Here is a 20909-nt window from a genome sequence, read left to right as displayed (position 1 = left end):
ATAGTGACTCAACTAAGAGGGTCTGACTCCTTCTCTGCCAAGGGAGAATATTTGGAGATGTCTGGAGAGAGTTTTGATTGTCGCAGCAGGACGGTCCACTGGTCCCTTGTGAATGAGATCGGTGATGTTGCAACACATCCTGCAGTACAGCTCCAGAGAGGAGGCCGAGAAACCCTTCACTTACAGTCATGTGAACAGTAGCGAGAGGGATTGGTTCCCCTACCAAACTAGCGCCGTTTTTTATAACGCGTTCTCAGTGCCAGCATAGAGGCTGCAAAAATGAAGAGTGCTTTCCTGGAGAAAGCACTGAGCCTTGAGGCATGGTGTGTCAGAGTTTTACATATGTTTATACCTGAACTTACGGTTGGTCTTTGAATTAGAACCACCCATGTGGATACATATTCCTGGACCACAGTGACAGGGATTTGGGGGTAACTCTGGGTGGGGCTGAGATCTTGATCTGGGTTCTATTTGTAAAAACCAGCACCTGCTCCCTAGACAGAGATGTGGTGAAAACTGTTGAACAAGATTCTGACCATGGCCTTTTGGGGAATAGCTAGAGTGTTGGGACCCCTGATACAAACACCACAGGGAGCAGTGATAGCAGTTATGGTCCAGTCAGGGCACAGAAAGGGAAAGCCCTCCAAAATGAGACTCTGATGCAATTTTGAATAGTGTGAGAAAAGCTAAACCATGTAAATAAAGGAAGCATCCAAACTATAAATAAATGTAACCTCAGACAAAAAAAGATAACCAGCTAACACATGTGCATTGTGGGGTAGGTCGGCGGGGCTAAAAGGAAACACGCCCAAATGTAAGTGGGTGTTCTGAGATATTTGGGAATGTTGGCAAATTCTGTTTCTCTTTCTGTTTTTCCGTTTCTTTGGTAATTTATCTCCCCGTGGCATACATGCCTTTTTAATAGTAGAAAACAGTGAACAGTATTATAAAAATGATAGACTTCCTTTTTCTTTGTCTTCTGACTGTGCCCAGGTAATTCACAATAAAAACATCACGAAAACCCAGAAGGTGCGTTTCTTTACCGGGCAGCTTCTGAACCATATAGCTTCTCTCTACAACTGGAATGGAATCACAGATGTCAGTCCAGAAAACCCAGAAAGCGCTGAGGTAAGTTGCCAGGTTTCACTTAGTCCTGGTGTGTGACCCTCACAGTCAGGAAGAGAAGGCATCCCAACACCACCCCAGACCTTTAAAGAAATCCCATACCATCTCTTTCTTTTGACTTACGGTTAGATAGGTGGATTAACTCTCTGCAAGATAAGACACAATTTCTATAGGTTTTTATTCTGGTCGTGGAGCAGTGAGAATAAACCTCCTTTTGTTTTTCATGAGAAAACAGTCACCTCTGCTGAGTGACGTCCTGGCTGGCCCTGCCATGCCTGTCTGGTGGGTTTGCAGGACTCCTCCAGGCTGCATCCTCTCCTCTTGCTTGCCTTTCTCCTTTTAAAATATCCAGCTTTTATAGCGTAACTTTCTTACTTCAGAACTCTGTCTAGAAGGCCTCTCACATTTTGTTTACCAACAGATAATTTATGTGACAATTGTTAATTCATTGCTGAATTCAAACAGTCACTCTCACGTTGGCCTAAGCCTAGCATTCCTCTTGGTTTTCTGTGGATGCTGTAGAACATGGACTTGGCTAGCCTTGGGAGGGCTTGGTTTCCCTGGCAACTTGATGGTCATTTGCCTCCCGAGAGCCTACGGTTGCTTCCTTTTGTCTTGGTAACTTGCCCGTATCCTCCTGTTCTGAACATGTTTTTGTATTATCCTCACCAGGAAGTCGCACAGGCTGATTAAAGCACTCATTTTATTCAAAAGCACAAGACAAATTAAGTCATTTTTAACTTTTTAAAAATACAAGTTTGAGGGCCGGGCATTGGTGGCGCACGCCTTTAATCCCAGCACTCGGGAGGCAGAGCCAGGCGGATCTCTGTGAGTTCGAGGCCAGCCTGGGCTACCAAGTGAGCTCCAGGAAAGGCGCAAAGCTACACAGAGAAACCCTGTCTCGAAAAACCAAAAAAAAAAAAAAAAAAAAAAAAAAAATACAAGTTTGAACTTGGCCCTCTTAAGAGTATTGTTTCATGGTGATCAGTGTATGTTTCCTGAGTTACTTGTTTGCTTTTTCATTGACCTCAGGTATTTGATTTACAGTATTTTCTTAGCTGTCATCCTCTGGTGATGCTGCCCAGTCTTTATTCTGTAGCTAGGACCTTGGAATTGATAGTTTGCTCAACTTTCCAGGTGTCTGCTGAAGAGGCGGGGAAAGCCATGGTGAGGGACCTCGTTCATAACTTCCTGATAGATCTCTGCTGTTCTCGAAAGCATGGCATTTGCTTTTACGACGCCTCTTTGGGAACTTCTGGCAGGTAAAGTACATTGCTGTGTGGACCCCGTGTGTGTGTTCCGTAAAGGGTGGTGGCACGTCCTGAGCATCCAGTGGAAACCAGCTAAGTGATGGTACTGGTGCTTAGAGTCAGAATCATGGACGTGATTAAACTTATTTTAGGGGTGACCTGGAGCACCTGGAGAGTGTCTCTCCATCAGTGCCCTTGTGGATGGAGTGCTCACAATAGCAATTCAGGCACACAGATAAAGGACCGTGTATGCAGGGGAAGGCAGTACACATGCGTGCATGGATGTACTTAAAGACAATAGTGTTCTCTGGATCTGAGAAAGAGTTCCCTAGAGTGGGCCCTCCCAGGGAGGGGAAGCTGCTGACACCGGCTTTACAGTAGCCCTGAGCTCTGTTACCCCACTTTTGCAGAAAGGAAGGAGGCCACATAGAGGGCAAGGCACTGCCCCATAAGCATCAGAGCTTGCACTGGGTGTGGGAAATCTGATTCCAAACCTGATCCATGTAATAGCTGAATGGCCCCTGCTCCCCCAACATGCTGCCAGTGGGTAGGACATCAGAGTGGTGGTTTGGTGTACTTCCTGATTCACGGTTACAAGATTTTATCAGCAAGGAAAGGAGGTCCAGATCTAATGGTACTAATTCTTTTGAATGTGTTTTTGTAGTCAGATAACTATATGTCTGTTTTTTTTTTTTTTTCTCTAACAAGGCAAACGATCAGTCTGCTCCGCCTTCATTCAACAGTAAAAAGATGAGCATGTTTTCTAGTCCTCAGAGTCCTCTTGGCTGCATAGCATTTCTTCTATGAAGGCAGGCTGGGTATGGTAGTGCATGCCTTTAATCCAGCATTTGGGAGGTGGAGGCAGTTGAACCTCTGAGTTCAAAGCCAGCCTGGTCTACATAGTGAGTTCCAGGACAGGCAGAGCTACATAGTAGAGAGACTCTGTCTCAAAAAACAAACACAAAAGAATTCAGTTACTTGTAACTTGGAATGGGACATAATTGAGTCCTTCAACATGGTGGCATGGTGGGAAATCTTCTGTGTGTGACTGTGGATTTGTTTTGAGATTATTTTGACTTAATTTACTACATTTCTTTCACTTTGTAATATTTTCTATTTTTATTTTCTTCTGTGTGCTTAAAACTAGGGTTTTAAGCATTCTGGGCAAGTACTCTACCCCTGAGCTGTATCCCTAGTCCTAACTTAAAAAAAAAAAACTTAATCGTAGCTTTTCCCCATCATGGTGAACTCCTTTCCCTGTTAAAATGCACCTTAAGGATTTTAGCATCCACTACCGTGTTACAGCTGTTGGAAACCTTACACCCCAAGCATTCCCGCTCTTCCTGGGCCTTCAAAGCTGCGGTTAAGGTGGCAAACAGTGAGGTTTTTATTTGGGGTTGGGGAGGGAGCTCTGCTGTTGGGGTGGAAAGAGCTGAGGAACTGAAGGAAGGTGGCCAGCAGGTGCGGGCTCCTTCCTCACAAAGTCAGCCGCCTCAGGGACGCGACCTTGCTCACATGGCCCTCTGCTGTCATTGTCCTCTTGCCTCCAAGGCTTCTGTGACTTCTCTCCACCAGAAGGTCACTTCCCTGCTCATAGTCTGGTTGGTGAGAGGTGGTCAGAGCAGAGGCTGGTCGTTGCCTAGGATGGTGGCTGCCGTACACTGAGTGGTCAGCAGACAAGGTGCCAGTGTGGGTCAGGGTGGCAGCCTGTTTCTGTAAGGGCTAGATAGCGTAGTAACTTGACAGGCCAGTCCGACTACCCGGCGTTGCCATTGTGACGCGAATGTCCGCAGGTGAAGACAGGTGCTGTAACCGTCAGGGGAGACTTAAAGGCAGGTGGTAGCCACGGTATGGCAACCCTGGTGAGCCGTCTAATCAACGAGCAGATGGCAGGGCGCGGGTACATCTGGATGCTCTGACTGCCCGGGGTCAAGCAGCTGTGAAAAGTAGTCTTTTCTTCAGGCTTTGGGCGGATAAGGCCTAGTGCCCTGGAGCCTCAGCTGTAGAGGAACATCCTGGGATGGTGCTTCCTGTCTGATTTTTTTTTTTTTCCGCTGCTTTTGTTCATTGGCCAGGCTGGTCCAGAGCTTGGTACTTAAAATGGCCTTCCTACTTCACTCTCTTGAGCATGGCGTTTCCGGAGCGTGTTACCATGTCAGGCGTTACTCTCGTCTTCCTCTCATGCTGGAAGATGCTTTCCCAGGGGATTCCTCCCTAGGGCTCTCCTGCAGGCCAAGGCATACCACAGCAGGTGCCCTGAGAAAGTGAACTCACTGTCATGTGCCTGTCGCGTCCCCAGAGGACTCAGTGCTCAGTGCATTTGAACCTCTCCTGCTGACCCTCTGGTCTGTCCCTGTTCCTAACAGAGGAGGCAACCTGACACTCCTACACTTCTTGTTGAGTCTGAAAACTGCAGCTGGGGATGAGCTGGTGGCCGCTCTCGTGGTGAACATTCTGAAGGTGTGCCCGGACCTGCTGACCAAATACTTCAAGGAAGTCACGTTTTCCTTTCTCCCAAGAGTGAAGTCCGCGTGGCTGAATAACGTGAAACTGCTAAACAAGGTACAGAGCATGGCGGAGCTGGCTGGGCGGGCAGTGTCTGAGCAGTTGGGGCCGGTGTGCGTGCTGGCCTGCCGGGGTGTGCAGGGAGGCCCTGTCGGGGATTCTTTAGACCGTGGGGTTTGGTGGTCTTGCCCTCTGGTAGCATTGGTTTTTCACTGAGCTGGATTTGGAACTCTCCCTTCTGACTCAGTTGAACTCATTGCTGATCTTGGGAGTCATAGGATAGGCTGGTGTCGGTGAAGTCTGAAGAGGACAGTAGACCTTGCAGGATGTGCTTTGTGTTAAATCCCTTTCCCAGCCCCTCCTCATCTGCCAGCGTAGGTCTAGATCAGAGGTCCCCTTCTTGAATGCTTGGGACCAGGAGAGTTTTGCGTGGGTGGGGGTGGGGTGGATTTTGTAATTTTTGTATAACCTCTGCAGGACCCTCCTGTGTCTTCCCACACACACAGCAATATAACTATAAATAAAACTATAGTGGTGACACCTAGTGTGGAAGCTTTCTCTCTCTGATTTATGGTCTTCCTTTCAGGGAAATTCCCATGACGGTTTGCTGGTGTCTCAGTTTGGTCCTGACATTATCTGTAAATCCAGCTTTTTAACTCATACATTCTCTGGTTTTCTTAGAGCACCTATGTGTACAGGCCTCCTGAATCCCATGAGAAGCACTCACCTTGGCCCAGCATCTGTCCTAAGAGCTACTTCTGATGCTGTCTGGCCCCATGCTGCTGAAGGGACACTTGTGTGGTTTTATAGCCTGGCGTGAGTCCTTATGATGTGGCCTGTCTACTATGTGGCTGGTAGTCCCACTGAGGTCCAGCTGTGACACCATGAACACATCCGTGTGTTAAGTATTTTCGTGGAGCTCTAAAAGGACAGTGTCGTTAACTGGGCAACGGTAATGCACACCTTTACTCCCAGTCCTCAGGAGCTAGAAGCACTTGGAGCTCTGTGAGTTCAAAGCCAGCCTAGGCTAATGAGCGAGTTCCAGGACAGCCAGGACTGCACCCAGAGGAGCCCTGTCCCGCAAAGGGAAGGAAGGACAGTGTAGTTTGTCACACACCTGTCAAGTGCAGCAGTGACTGGCGACGGAGCCCTTGTTACCCTAGTAGTTTGTGAAGTGATTGATGTGTGAGTGGATTTGGGGGTACTTACAGGCAGTACCTTCTTCCATCCCTAACCCAGTCTCTTTCTTCCCTGTCTTAGATCTACGAGGCCCAGCCAGAGATTTCCCAGGCCTTTTGGACCAGAGAGTTTATCCCTTTGCCGAGGCTCCTGGCGATGGTGATGGTGACCACAGTCCCTCTGGTGTGCAATAAGATCATGTTCACTCAGGCATTAAATGTAAGTCACAGGGGTAGAGAAATCCTCAGTGTCAAGAGCACTGGCTGCTCTTCCAGAGGACCCGGGTTTGCCCCAGCACATGTTGGCTCTCAGCCATCTGTGACACACACACTCCAGGTTCAGGGGATCCGACGCCCTGGCCTCTGTTGGCACTGCCTATGTGTGGTGCACAGAAAAAAAAAGAACATTAAAATTTAAAAACAAAGGTAAGTCACACACACACACACACACACACACACACACACACACACACACACACACACACACCTTTCTCTCACAGAGCCCTCTGCTGTGTGTGATCCTGAGAAGGGCTGCGACTGCATTTGACCATTTTCTCAGACAGGATTTGGGTTGAAGTCACCTGTGAGGACCGATCTAGTCACCTGGGGTTAGCATTCCTTTCCGGAGGTGACTAGCATGGTCCTCGTCTCTGCCTCAGCGTACTGTGGGGACCCCGTCCCGCCACACTTCTGTGGTGCTGTGCAGGTACGGGAAGGCTGGCAGTAGAACTTCACTATTTCAGGACACCAGGGTACGGTGGGGCCAGAACTTCCAGCCAATCTCCATTTCTTTCAAGGGCCTTTTGGACCAGGTGTTAAGAATCCTGGGGAACATGTACTTTGAGGAGCAGCTTTTTTCAGGCTGTGCTGGAGGAAAAAAAAATGATACTTAGATTTCTCATCATTACTTAGTGGCAAAGCACTTGCTTTGCTTCCAGAGGAAGTTTGGTTGCCAGCACCCACGTTGGGCAGCTCACAGCTACCTGTAACTGCAGCTCCCGGGCACCTGACGCCCTCTCCTGGCCTCTGCAGACCCCTGCATGCACGTGCCCATACCCACATACAGACATACATACACATAAATAAAATAAACCCCAAACAATTCACACCTCTACTTTCTTCCGGTAGATGTCCGCCTTTCCCGTCAGAAGCAGCATTCTGAGGACTCCTGGTCTTTACCACAGTGTCCTAGTTTTATGTGAGTGGTTGTTGATTGTTGACACACCCGCCACTGGACTCTGGCAGCCAGCCCACTAAGTCCAGGTAGCCTGATATCCACGGAGAGTCATGGCACTCGGAGAGCCATCTCCAGCCTTCCAGAGAGGCCAGGTGGTGTGTGACGTGAGCAGGAACAGGGTCAGCTCTGCAGTCGGGTTGGCGGGGGCTGTAAAACCACTGGAAGGTTGTGTCCCCCCTGAGACTGCAGTGAATCCTTTGATGCCCATCCAGGGTTCGCGCTGAGTGTGTACTGTGTGGGACTGAGCAGAAAGGCCTTTTGTTCTCTGTGACAAATCTTCCGCAAAATTAGGTCCCGTCTGTTTTGTGAGAGATTAACGTTTCCCAAGCGGCCTCAAGGAAATGGTAAGAACTCAGCAGACAGACGTACCTCCTCTGAGGCCTCATTGGCTCTTCTCCCTGCCCAGTCCCTGCAGTCAGATGGAAGGCTGCCTTTCACTCCCAGCACCAGGGCTGTGTCTCCAGAGGGGTGTCCCAGCTCCTGGACTGGGTGGCTCAGCAGTGGCTGAGCCCAGAGCTGTCTCTCCTCGTGGCAGTCACTCTGTGCAGGCCCAGGACCATTGAGTCACAGCGCTGTCCCCGGTGCCCACATGTCCTCCCAAGAGCCGAGACTCGTACTGTTGGGGGCATCGATGTGAATGGCTTCTAAGGCTTGCGGTTAGGAGTTGTGTTTTGTTCTCTGTGCTTTCCTCCGAGAAGTTCCACCAGTGTGTATTTCAGAGTCAGAAAGAGGAGTAGCGATGGGAAAGGAGAAGGATTTGACTGCAGGCTTTGGAGTCCCTGCTCCCTCCACTGGGGGCACTTGGGAGCCCTTTTTAAGGCTGCCTTTGAAGGGGGCTCGGCTGTGGATCCATTGCTGGGTCAGAACATGTCTCTGTGCTTACGTGCACATTTACTTAAAACTGAAGCTGCCTGGAAGGCTGGGGTACTAGGCCATCGTGGTTATTAAGCTAAGTCAGAAGGCCTTTTGTGTTTCATTGTAAATCTCTACTGTTCCAGCCACAGGTCCACACGCCCTAACATGGATGGGACCACGTGGGGGGCCTGGGAAGGTGCCCATTCGGCTAGAATTGGTAGAGAGCCAGGGACCAGCAGGCTGCTGGCACAAGAATGCACTGCCCCGGTCAGGGCTCGGGCCCATTCCTCTTTGATAATAGGATCTATGGGTCCTTGAGCGTCACTCAGTCTCTGAGGTCATTGAGGACCTTGACACCCTTCTTGGTTGTCCTCTGACTGGAGGGGACTCTGCTGTCGGAAGTCTGTGTGGGGGTTGCTTTCTGTGGTACTCCATCTTCTGTCACTATCACAGCACCTGTAGAGGCTGGAAGTCCGAGAGGGAGGGGAGGGAGGGACCTCGTGTGGTTAGGCTTCAGTGAGGTCCCGCTCACTGTGTTATCACGGACAACAGGGCGGGTGAACAAAAGAGGTAGAGTGCTTGCAGGAGTGACGTGGGGACACATGGTGAGACAGGGACGGGCTGGTTAACTTCTCTTTGTTTTTGTGATGCTCACGTTGGCCTTCAACTCCTGGTGGTTCTCCTGCCTCAGTCTCCTGGGTGCTAGAATTATAGGCATTCACCACTAGCCTTGGCTCATCTTAGAAATCAACTCTCTCATGAGAACTGTGTTAATTCATGACTGAAGCCTACTCAATGCTCAGTGATCCTACCTCCTAAAGGTTCTGTTACCTCTCAGTACCACCATATTGGAACAGGCTTCCAGCGTGTGAACCTCTGGGGGACAGATGTTATCCAAGCCAATACAGATGCTTAGTCATTCTGAAGGCAGGCTTCATCAGGAACAGCTTGACATCTTTTCTTACCTTCTTTCTGCCTCACTTGAGGTGAGTGCTTCTGTGGACGCCAAGTAGTCACTAGAGAGATCCTGGGCTGTCACTGCAGACCATCGGTCCTGGCCGAGTGGTCATCCGAGAAGGCTTACCTACCGAGAATTCCTGGTGACGGCTGTAGTCAGACCGACCGGATGTCTACGGGGAAGGTCCCCACCACCTCTCCCAGTGCAGAGTCCAGCCACCTCTGCTTCCCCAGAGTGACCTGAGGAACAGGAGCCCACCAGGCCCAGGTGTCCACCTGCAGACATGACGGATCTCTCTCTTTTCTTCCCAGTTGGACAGCATTCCTGTGAGACACTCAGCGTTAGCCCTTATTTCGGTCATTTTGAAGAGAGCGTTAAAAACAGTTGAGCACTGTCTGGATAAGGAGGTTTGGCAAGATTCAGGCGTGTACACAGCTGAAATGATGGAAGATTTTGTTCAGCTCTTCAGAGAAGCCTTGAGCAAGGTGGGTGTGGGTCCCAGTTTGAGTTTTCTCTGCATACCCCTTCACCAAATACAGAAGAGAGAAGGGCCATCCTGGGAACGTGGGTTGGGAGCCATAGATGCGTCCTCTCAGCTGCTGGGCAGGAAGCCAGTGGGCAGGAGCAGCTGGTAAACGTTTCTCCTGTCTCACTTAGAACAGGTCCTTGAGGGAGCTAAGAGTCAGACCACGCACTTGCTGGCATAGAAACAGTGGGCACTGGTTCTGGTGGACCTGTGGCTCATCAGTGGCTGTACTATGCCTGTAAGTGCGCACACCGATGGTATATGGTTCAAGGAAAAGCAGATAAAGGTGGGTGCTGGAGGGACCCTTGTTTCCCCCGTGGCTAATTCTGCTAATAAGGTGTGACTTTTACACGCTGGCCAGCAGTGCGGAGCACCCTGGTGGTGCTTGGCCAGTCACTGGAGCTGTCCCAGGAAGGGTTCTTCCTGCTCCACTGTCTGGTCTGGGTGTAAGAGCAAGTGCAGTTCTAGGATATCTGCAGGAGCGAGCTGAGAGCAGGCCTGTTCTTCCCCCTCCTGCTGTGGACATAGCCTTGCACTCCCACGTGCATGCTCAGTTCTAGGATACCTGCAGGAGCTGAGAGCAGGCCTGTTCTCCCCCTCCTGCTGTGGACATAGCCTTGCACTCCCACGTGCATGCTCAGTTCTAGGATACCTGCAGGAACGAGCTGAGAGCAGGCCTGTTCTTTCCCTCCTGCTGTGGACATAGCCTTGCACTCCCACGTGCATGCTCAGTTCTAGGATATCTGCAGGAGCTGAGAGCAGGCCTGTTCTCCCCTCCCGCTGTGGACATAGCCTTGTTTCCCTGTAGTGTGTTCAGTTCAGTGATTTCTTTCCGTGTTTCAAGTGACTGGTTTTTATTCTTCGCTTCTCTTTCTCACTTAGAACTTGCCAGATCTGAACACAGTCATTTGGGTCTGGCAGTCACTGAAAAAGCAAGAGATTAAGCAGGACCATGGGAAAGGGAAGAAGAGCGCTAGCAAGACTCCTGCTGCCTCGGAGCCTGTCCAGCGCGGTGAGGGCTTAGCTGCTTCTGCTCTGGCCTGGGACAGAGGTGACAGGCAGCCTGGTGCTCCTCTGAGAGAATCCTCAAGGAGTTCTGGATCGGGTCCCCTCTGGCTGTGAAGAGATCTTGTATCCTTTCTTGTTTAGGGAGAGGCATTAGATGGAACTATAGATTGAATTTTAGTATCTGTTAGAATTACATTCAGTCCTTATGGCAGCACCATGTCTCTCTGAAACTTGACTGCTGGTGCTGTGCAGATGGAGGTGAGCAATGAGGCCACTCTGGTGTTAAAATTTGGTGTTGGTAGGTGTGGTTTTCCATATTTACATCTTGGTCAGTTCTTACAGCAGCACCCCAGGGCAGTGCTTGCTGTGTCTCTCTTGCTCAGATGAGGACAGGAGAGCCCAGAGACTGGTAACCTTGGCCTGAGCAGGCTGCAGCAGTGAAGTGGCCTGAAGACCATGTCCGTGGAACAGTCCCAGCCCTGTTACCACTGGCCCTTAGATCTAGTTACCACATTTTCCGTTGCCTGAGTGTTCAGCATGCACTTGGCTAGGGCTGGTGGCATGAATGCTTAATAAGTTTATTAAGGTACACAATATTTTGGTGAACACAATACCACCACATCTCCTCTCTTTTTGTCTAAAATTAAAAAAGCTTATAACTAATACAAGAAAAACTATCCAATAAGCATATACAATATATACAGCCAAAATTACATTAATGATGTCTAGTCCATTAACATTTGACAGATTCAGATAAAAAAAACTCCATTTTCCGTTGCCTGAGTGTTCAGCATGCAGTTGGCTAGGGCTGGTGGCATGAATGCTCACCTGATCCAGAACAAGGATTTGTCCTAATGCACACTGTCTCCCTTTGGTGCAGACGATGCAGAAACCATTCTTCTGAAAGCTGTTCTGCTCCAGGTCATATGCCTCTACCAACAGGTTGTTCCCCACATGGTCATGCAGTACAACTTTGACTTCAGCAAACTCCTGAAAGGTGAGTCTCAAGGGACTGCAGGCAAGCTGCCTCGGTTTCTGCCGGTGGCGATAAAGGACACTCCAGTAAACTGCAGCAGAGTCTAGGAGCTGCGGGTCAGGAGGGGTGGTGGGCTGGTTACCAGCAGATGGGATCCGTCACCGTTACTTATTTGTACCCCCATTTCTTTGGATAGCTGGGCCCCGTAAGTCCACATGAAGAGAACCCTTAGGAGAGTAGAGAAGGGAAAACCACGCTGAGTGAGCTGCGCAGGGCCGTCCCCAAGATTCGTACGCCCAGGCAGGGTGCATGGGCAGCAGAAAGGGGAGCCCTGTGGAGGGCCATGCGTCCTGTTTGTGCAGAGGCACATTGGGTATAGTTACTTCATGGTTTACCCCAGTGAGGTTCAACCACCTCCTGGGAGAGGGTCATCATGCTTGCCTGGACATGGATCCTTGATGGTCAAATTTGCCTAATAAGATTGACTTTATAATTGGGCCTGCAGAAGATGACTTGCAAAAATGCCATTCTTGGAATTTATGTTATTGAAATATATTTTTGAGACTTGTAATTAGCATTTTAATCATCAAGGGTGAAAAGTTGTCTTTTCCATGAGAATATAAAACTTAAAGAAATGTGGCCATGTAGGACTTAGCAGCTGTATCCTTCCCAAGCAAGAGAGGAATCTAGAGACCAGGCTCAGTGGTCATAGTCTCTCTCCACAAATACTTACGGCCTGGATAATAGGGCCCATGCCCTGCATAGAGTCATGGAGGGCTGTAACATTAATGAGTTAGTAACCACACTTGGAGGCACTGTGGTGTGATGTAGTATGGGGACTGCAGTTATAGGACAGGTGGGAGTCGGCTGAGGGACAGACAAGGGCTGTTGTGGGCGTAGAGAATTTGGACTTTTGTTGAAGAATTTGGCTAGGCATTGGGTAAGGGATGCCAGGTGAGGTGTGTTTCTCACAGCCTGGGCGAGGGAGCATGGAACACAAAATGGATTATCTCCTTCTTTTTCTTCTCTGGGTCAGGGTGTTAGCTCTGGGTAACCTTGTGTTTTCCTGATCTCTCTCTGCAGGCATCATCTCTGAACAGGGCCCTCCTGAGGAGGTCCCTCCCATCTTGCAGCACCACATGCTAAAGGTGGCCCTGGAACTGCCTGCTAACAAGTTTTTGTGGCTAAAGGCACAGGTAGGAGGTGGAATTTCCAGTCCTGGGCTGGCTCTCCTCTCCATCCTTTCACAGTTCTCGTCAGCTAACACACTGGAAGTAAAGCACATCACTTTTCCTTTGTTGTGACCCTGAGAGCTAGCTCAGTGGTCAAGAAGGGAATAGCGGCACGCCAGCAGAGAGCGGAGGCTGGCAGACGTGCAGGCAGACGCTGGGCACTGTGTTTGCACATCTTCAGTAACATCTTCTAGGGTCAGACTACTTATGCATGGAGGGAAGGTCAGCAGGCCCTGGATGCTCACCAATGCCCTGGAACCCCAGATCTGTTCCTGCTGTGTGCCGAGGGCCTGACCTACAAGCTTAAGTGTGCTTCTGAGTAGCTCAGCTCATACAATGGCTTGGTTCTTATGTACAATTTTTAATTGGAACCAGTAGCATGGGAATGCTTGTTGGCATTTACACACACAGCATTTCCAGAAAAGTCTAAGACTGCTGCAGCACTGGGGTCTGTGTGTGTTTGCATGATGCTCTCTTTCTGAGTTGAGGACAGCTCATACTTGCGTAAGGTCTTACACATGGCAGGCTGCACAAGGGTGCTTTGGCCACTCCACCCAAACCCCGTCAGACAAGGTGCTGGGTCACAGTGCTCAGGAGACTTGTGCAGTGCTCCAGCTCCATGTGGTGGCCCAGGCAGTGCTGCCCTGAGCCCGCCTCTCAGCCTCCAGTGGTTTCCATCCTGAAGTGACGTGTTAGATGTTGTTAGACCAGCAGATCTTGATGACACACGCAGAGAGTTAGAAACACTGTCTTTCCACCCTGGTGCTAGGGCTGGAGCCCAAAGCCGTGTGTGTGCCGGTCAAGCCCCTGAGGCACTTCTCCTCACACTGGGCCTCCCTCACCTTAGCCGAAGCAATCCAAATCATAATACGCTGTGGAGGAACGGGCAGCAAGTCCAAGGAACACAGGAATTTACATGTAGAATATGGGAGTCAATGCAGATAGATCATTAAGACAAAAAAAGGAAAATACAGTGATGTCATTTATGTTTAAAAAGGGAACACAAGCATGAGCGTGTGCACGTGTGCTTACACAAAACTGTTCATTCACGTGTGTGTGTGTGCACAGATCCTTACTAGAAAGACAGGCAGAGACCAGGACACCTGTTATCCTGGAAGAAAGAAAGGATGGAAGAAGAGAAGCTTTGTCCTATACTCCAAGTGGAAGGGTGGACATGTCCTCCCCAGATTAGCAGGACACTAACGAATCACCACACTGTCTTATTGTCATATGTCAAGAAGTGAGCCCTTTGAGACAACCCACTGTGAAGTTGTGCTGCCCAGTGTGTTCAGAGGAGTCTTTAAGGAAGGGCAGATGGGATGGAGGCAGAAAGCAGGTACCAGGTAGAGGGTCGGCAAGTGACACAGTGCTGTGTAGCTCTTCTTTGGTGCTCTGTGGCATGACATTGTGAGTGATTTCAGATCGTGAGTGTCACAAGAACGGTCACACTAAGACACACTCAGCACACAGTCCTTGTCCAGGAGAATTCCCCGGAAGAGGCCTCTTAGTGTGCAAGAAGTGGCAGCATCAGGACACTGACTGACCTCCGTGCCCCACCCACCCAGGTTTCTAAAGCGCATCTTCTGTGTGGCATGCGTACTGGACCAGTCACCTCCAGCACTTTGTCACCGAGGCCCAGGCATGTGTTCAACATCTGGAAGCCTTTTCAGAAGGCTCTGTTGTCATCCACTGAGTGTGGGCTGTGTCTACACAGTGTCCTGACGGAACACAGCCGCCCGCTTTGGTTGAGGTGCCTCTTCGCTTCCCACCTGCACACGGCGTCTACACCAGAGCCTGGTGTCCAGGACACAGTTAGGAGTCAGTCAGGTCACAGCTATGCCACTTCCTGCATTGAAGGGAGGATTCAGTGAGCCATTTCCATAGAGACCCGAGGGCTGCAGCCCACAGAAATGCTTCCGTGTTGTTGCTGCTGGCTCATTACCACGGCTGTCGGAGGTTTTGATGAGTGGTCTAACTTGTGGTTTTCCATGTGTGAGATCCGGGTACTCTTCACTGAATGGGAGCTATAATGAGATGAAGTGAAAGGCCTGGCCATGTCCTGGGCATGCAGTCACATGTTTCTCAGCAAGTAGTGCCCTTGTTAATTGTACATCTTAACAGCTTGAGGTGATGTCCTAACTCTAGGAAGGCCACGATGCAGAAATCATTGGAGGAGAGCGCTCGGTTTTTTACCTGTTGATGAAGATGTTTGTGAGCAGTAACCATTTACAGCTCAAGGCGTCCACTAAACTTCTGATCATGAAGGTCAGTGTCTCGCAGCAGTTTCTCATCTGACAAGGGTGTTCGTGGTCTTCCTGATGGGGTGATGTAGACTGTGGTGGGAGAACAGCAGATTTGTGTGGGTTCTTATTTGTCTATTTGACATTTTTGTAATGTTTCCATGTATTTGCTGTGTGACCGTGTGTGTGTGTGTGTGTGTGTGTGTGTGTGTGTGTGTGTGTGTGTGTGTGTGTCAGAAAGGGAACTGTGAAGTAGTCAGTCACAGCTCGCACAGTATGGACTCTCACAGAGTCTGTTCCCATGGGAAACTGTTTCCGAGCTCCGCCTTGTTCTTCATTCCCACACTGGACTTTCTCCAGACCTTCCAACTTTGTGACTTGTCCATCGCCTACACTCAGGTGTCTGCAGAGTCAGTGGGTGGGAGGGAGGACTTGGTTCTCTTCTCTCTCCTACAGTGGCACTCACACTCCCAGGGTCACTTGACCAGCAGGATCATAGTACTCACCTTAGTTACCTCGGGGTCTGAGGCCGGATCTCCACACCGACTCAGAAACACTAACAGTGGCAGCCGGTGCTTTTGGAGTGCCACGGTGTTACTTTGCAGTTTTCCTTGAAAGGCTGATGATGTTGCTGCATTTTCAGCTTCTTGTCTGAGCTGCTTGAAGGCCGTCCTGTTTGAGTCTCTGCCTGTGTGGCCATTCGCTCACCGACCGTTTAGCTGAGAGCTCCACCCCAGCCAGATGTCATGACTAGTAGCTGCAGAGGTGGGATTGACAGTCAGGGTGTTTGGTGCACACTGTGGCAGGGCCCTGTGCCACAAGAGCACGTAGCCCCCGAGTCTCCTACGTCAGAGGACCTTTAGGGGTATCCTATTGGCAAGTTGAGATCCTGCCTCACTAAGCTCTCCCCTGGTAGGAATGGTATCCTAGACTTGGAGTTCCCTTAGGCTAAGGGTTGAGTCACGTGAGGGGTCATGACACATGCTTATCTGGTCTTTGTGACAATCCAGATAAAAACAGTTCCCCAAGAACCACCTGGTTCATTCTCCTTCTTATTACACGTTCAGGAAAGGGAGTACACCGCAGTGAAAAGGAGCCATGTTGTCCCCAGCAGGGCGCGGAGTGACCTCAGCAGCGGGGTTCCATCCTAGGAGAGCAGCTTGTGGAGCACACCTGCGGCTGGAGCGTGCAGCCTCTGGAGTCCGCACATGGGCGTGAAACTTGCCGCTGCACAGACACAGGCTTGGTTCTGACGTTTGCACGCCTCTGTGCCAACAGATTCTTCGGGACACGGGTGTGTTCGAACACACGTGGAGAGAGTTGGAGCTGTGGCTGGAGCACCTGGACAGCACCGCAGAAGAGCACAAGGAAACCATCATTCAGTTCCTGGAGCGTGTGAGTGCAGAGCTCCACGGACGGAGTGTGCTCTGGGGCAGCTGACTCAGCCACACTGAGCCCTTCTTGATGCAGCCCTGCCAGAAGACTCCTGCCGCGCCTCCCTTCCTAACCCTGCTGACACTGAAGCCCACTCAGTGTTAGCATCTGAAGTAGCAGTACGCTACTGCATGCTTCTTGATCGCATTTGCGAAGTTTGTTTTTCATGAAGGAATACGGTTATCTAGAAAGCCAAGTTACAAAGTATTAGAATAGAAGAGATCTTTTTAAAATTGTATAACAAAAGCTTTAAAAATCTTTTTACTAAAATTATATTATTATTCTTAATAAGGACACTTAGCATTTTCTTCCTTCCTTTAATTTTGACCAAGGGCATTGGGGACTTTTTTCTATTTATTTGTCGCATTTGACTGTCTTCACCTGCCTCTTTTATGCTCAGATCTTACTGACCCTGGTGGTGAGTCCTTACTCATACACGGACAAAGCTGCTGAGTTTGTTCAGGAAGCCAGTACCCTGCAGGCCTCTGTGGGGAAGCAAGACGCCGATGATGTCAGCATTCCCATCTCCCACATCGACGGTAGGTGCTGTGCCCAGACTCCTGCCTGTGCTCTGAGTCTCAGGCTATAGTGGCAAGTTAGACAGAAGGAAGTGTGCTGAGGCTTTGGGCAGAGTGCGGACGGCCCATTTCCTTGTGTGAAGGACGGCCCCTCAGCACCTCTGGAGGGGAAGCTGCTTCCCACTGCGCTGTGTATGGAGACCTTACCTGCTGGGAGTTTGTGTTTGTCTGTTGTCTACTGTGCGCTGGCACTGTGAAGCTCTTCACAGATCTCACAGAGCCCTCCTAACAGCTCTAAGGTGAGGAAGGTGTTGCTGTCCTTCTTGAATATACAGTCGAGAGAGCTGGGGCAGAGAGGCCAAGTCACTTTGGCGCTCACACTTACTTCCCACCAACTGCAGGCAGTGTCTGCGTCTGTCAACCTCTGGGAAACATTTTCCCCTGAGAGAAGTTGGAGACTTTTTGTGTCTCTCTTTTTGTAATATTCTCTTGCTCTTCCTGCCCTGGGCTTTTGACAGGGTGTCCTGTGGTGGCTCCTTCCTAAGCTAGCCTCTCCCTTCTGTCTCAGATGTGCTGGACATGGTGGATGTCCTGGTGGAAGGCAGCGAGGGCCTGGATGAGGAGATCGGCTTCTTGTTAAATGAAGACATGATTCTGCTCACCTTCCCCTTCAGCGCTCTGGTTCCTGCAGCTCTGGAAGCCAGGAATAAGCTGCTCCTTGGGACAGAAAGTAAAGCAGGTACCTGTGCATAGTCAGGGTGGCTGCGGAGGTTGGGGTTGGGTACCAGGGGCCGAAAGTATGAAGAGTCAGCAGTCGGATTCCCCAGAGTGATGGCGCCTCGGCCTGGAGCCCAGAGCACAGGATGGATGTGCAGGCGACTAGGCTGCTGGCAGAGCAGTCCTTGAGGGTGAGTCCAGAAGAATGTGTTCACTGGCTCCATGGAACCAGCTGTCACTTTGAGGTTTTCTCCGTGCTACTCAGTCCTGCTGTCAGAGTAAGGAGGAACCTTGGCATCTATTAGGTTTCCCAAGTGTAGTCTGGAGTACCCAGACTTTACCATAACATGTGAAGCCCCCATGGCAAGGGTTTGAGGATAGAAGTTTCCTGACCTTGTCATAGGCCAATCCAGGTCAGGTGGCTCTTCTGGTGGCTGTCTTCGATGATGTGGCCCAGGGATATAGGCTATTCTCATGGCTACGCCATCTAATGGCATGTAGCTAGGGTCACTGGGGAAGGTGCTCCTGGTCATCCCAGAGTCTCTGGTCAAGCAGCAAGTGCTACGCCTGGAGAGGGACTCGGGTGGCATGTGTTCCACCTTATCCATTGGAGAGACCTGTGTGTCCAGGCAGAGAAAGGGACAGGAGAGCCACCAGCAAGTCCTGGTCCCAGGTAGCTTTGGTCTAGCTGTACATGTGCCTGAGGACCTGATGTCAGACCATGTGCCCTCTATGTATTGAACTGGAACCCAGGACACCACAGGAGCCTGCACCTTCCCATGTGGGCATTTGACCCTTCGTGGAGCTGGCGTTCAGTTTCCCTGAGTCTGATGTGTCTGTGGAAAGCGCTTGTGTCAGTATGTCGTAGAGGCAGCCAAACTCCTCCTTCCTCACCCTACCCACCGATTCCTCCGCAGGGGAGAGCGTCCTGGCATATCTGATCGCAGTGCTGACAGACCTTCTCCATACCCAGAGGGACCCCCTAGCCCTGTGTCTTCTGCTCCAGGCTTACGACAAGTGTGAGCCTGCCAGCCTGCTCTGCCGTCAGCAGCTTGCTCAGTTTCACAGATACTACAGCCTCTGGATTCCTGAGCACGCCCAAGAGGTCTTGGTGAGCTGCACTCGCTGCTCCTCCAAGTGTTTCTTCCTGATGCTGTAGCTAGATGTGCAGCTGCGTGGTCCAGGTGCTGTGTAGTTTACAGTGAGCTTAGCCTTCCCATTTCCTCTGCTCAGCTGACGTGAGCGGAGCGGCTCCCTGATGACCGTGGTTGGTTCATCACTGTTTCAGCCTAGGACAAGAAGTGGCCTCTTCCTCGTTTCCCTTACTAAGTAAAGTGGAGGGTGTGTCTCGGCTGTCTTCTACAGACATTAGTGTGCTCGGCTAGCAGACCCTCCCCTCAATACCCCCATGAGCTCCACGCCAAAACTGGGAGAGTAAATGGGGGGATGAGCAGGATTCTTGCTGTGGTGCTGTGTCTAAACAGTCTGGGGCACCAAGTCAACCTTGCTGTGGATTTGTGTGGATTCACTCCATTTCAGCTGTGCTTAAGAATGCAGATAGTGTAGGGCCTTTGTCTTGTGATGGTAGCCATGTTAATGGTGTGCCGTGTCTATTGTAAACCATTTGACTCACCGCCTCTGAGAGGTAGGTGAAGACGCTGATCACCGTTCGTATACACATGGGAACCTGAGGTGCAGAGAACTTCACCAGCAATTAGTGCTGGGGCACGATTTGACGAGTCTGGTTCCAGAGCTGATGTCCAGACAGCCACTGCCATCTCCCTCTGCACAGTCAGCAGGCGGTAGAGTTCAGTCCCGCTCCTCCTGTGTGCTGGTGCTGGTGTCCATCCTCTGCGGAGTGATCACAGCTGGGAGTCACCCTTTGTGGTGTTTAGTTAAGCCTGACTGCCAGGCCCTGACCATAATGTGACCCAGCTAGCAGCTATGGGGTAGGATCTTGAGAATCAGCCTTTGTCACACTGTCCCAAGTAATGGTGCAGCTACGCTGGTCCTCAGATCATGCTTTGAGAACCACTGAGCATCTGTACACAGTGGCCTTGAGCTCATTAGCTGAAGAAAGTCAAGTGTCCTAAAGTCCCATGGGTGGGTGTAGACAGCAGCTTGGTGGTGGTAAGTGAGTAGTTTCTGTTTGGAGCAGGACTGTTCTGGATCCTTCTCTCCTTCTACCCATTGTCCTTCGGACAAGGTACTCAGGCAGGCCGGTAGCTTGCACAGGGCTTTGCTTTGGGTGGTGCTTTCCTAGTTTGCAGTGATTCATCCTGGTAGCAGCAGTGATCAAATCCCCTTTTTGTGGCAGTCGGCTCCTCACTAAAAGGTCTGTTCATACCGAACGCTAGGTGCTCTGCACTGTGGGCAGGACGTTCTAGGTTGACCTCAGGCTGTTGTGTTGGGATGGGGTTTCCTTGAGTGCAGCGCCACACTGCACCAAATGTTTAGTGTGAGATGCCCTTCGTTACATGTTACCCAGTTGTCGCCGGTGTGTGAGCCTTTGCTTCTGAGCTAATTTCTTTTCCATTCTGTCCTTTTTGATCCCTCAGCCACTGCAGGTGCCCAGCAGCTCTGTACCCCATGTCTCCACCTCATCTTGCTTCTCCACCTTGCTGCAAACAGCGTATGAGAGCCGCACACTTGGGGACAAGAACATTCAGACACAGCTGCTGGCTGCTGTTCCCGGTCTAGCTCTGCAGCAGGTGCTGCGCTCAGCCAAGCAGGTGCTGCTCTACCTCAGGAGCACCGTGGAGAACTTCAGCCGGGTCAGTACCTCTCCGCCTCCTCCTCCTCCTCCTCCTCCTCCTCCTCTTCCTCCTCCTCCTCCTCCTCCTCCTCCTCCTCCTCCTCCCAGCCCTCCACCTGCAGGGAGTGCTCTTCTCTGAGTCTGCACCCCAGTGGTCACGTAGGGACAGAAATCCTGATACACCACGAGGCAGGTCCAGCTGCCGCTCCTGTGCTGCCCCTCTCTGGGCAGCTGGGCAGAGGCAGCGGTGCTTGTCTGTCTGGGCCAGTGTGCGTACGCAGGACAAGGTCCCTCCTGTGGTAGCCTGGACAGTAGCACAGAGCCAGGCCTGCGCCTTCATGGTTTGCGAGTCCAGTAGCTCGCTGTTGAACTTGCTGCTGGAGGGCTGTATAGCT

The 20909-nt window shown here is 50.8% G+C and overlaps 1 protein-coding gene across 2 annotated transcripts in view; it reads left to right on the top strand.

The window, feature by feature from the left end:
• Urb1 (URB1 ribosome biogenesis factor) overlaps window positions 1–20909 on the top strand; it is a 60887-nt gene that overhangs the window by 12755 nt on the left and 27223 nt on the right. Inside the window, exons 7-20 of one of the 2 annotated variants that reach the window (XM_006983539.4) lie at window positions 994–1128; window positions 2263–2387; window positions 4742–4937; window positions 6141–6278; window positions 9420–9593; window positions 10517–10646; window positions 11523–11639; window positions 12702–12814; window positions 14996–15115; window positions 16369–16485; window positions 16925–17063; window positions 17611–17781; window positions 18677–18870; window positions 20318–20533. In XM_006983539.4, the coding sequence (XP_006983601.1) occupies window positions 994–1128; window positions 2263–2387; window positions 4742–4937; window positions 6141–6278; window positions 9420–9593; window positions 10517–10646; window positions 11523–11639; window positions 12702–12814; window positions 14996–15115; window positions 16369–16485; window positions 16925–17063; window positions 17611–17781; window positions 18677–18870; window positions 20318–20533 (2085 nt within the window). Of the gene's footprint in view, window positions 1–993; window positions 1129–2262; window positions 2388–4741; window positions 4938–5623; window positions 5697–6140; window positions 6279–9419; window positions 9594–10516; window positions 10647–11522; window positions 11640–12701; window positions 12815–14995; window positions 15116–16368; window positions 16486–16924; window positions 17064–17610; window positions 17782–18676; window positions 18871–20317; window positions 20534–20909 lie in introns of those variants that run through there. The other variant, XM_076549172.1, reaches the window with a different exon arrangement.

Source organism: Peromyscus maniculatus, chromosome 12 (assembly GCF_049852395.1).
Source record: "Peromyscus maniculatus bairdii isolate BWxNUB_F1_BW_parent chromosome 12, HU_Pman_BW_mat_3.1, whole genome shotgun sequence".
NCBI lineage: Eukaryota > Metazoa > Chordata > Mammalia > Rodentia > Cricetidae > Peromyscus > Peromyscus maniculatus.
Note: the sequence above shows the minus strand (reverse complement) of the source record. Positions and strands in the feature narration are given on the sequence as shown.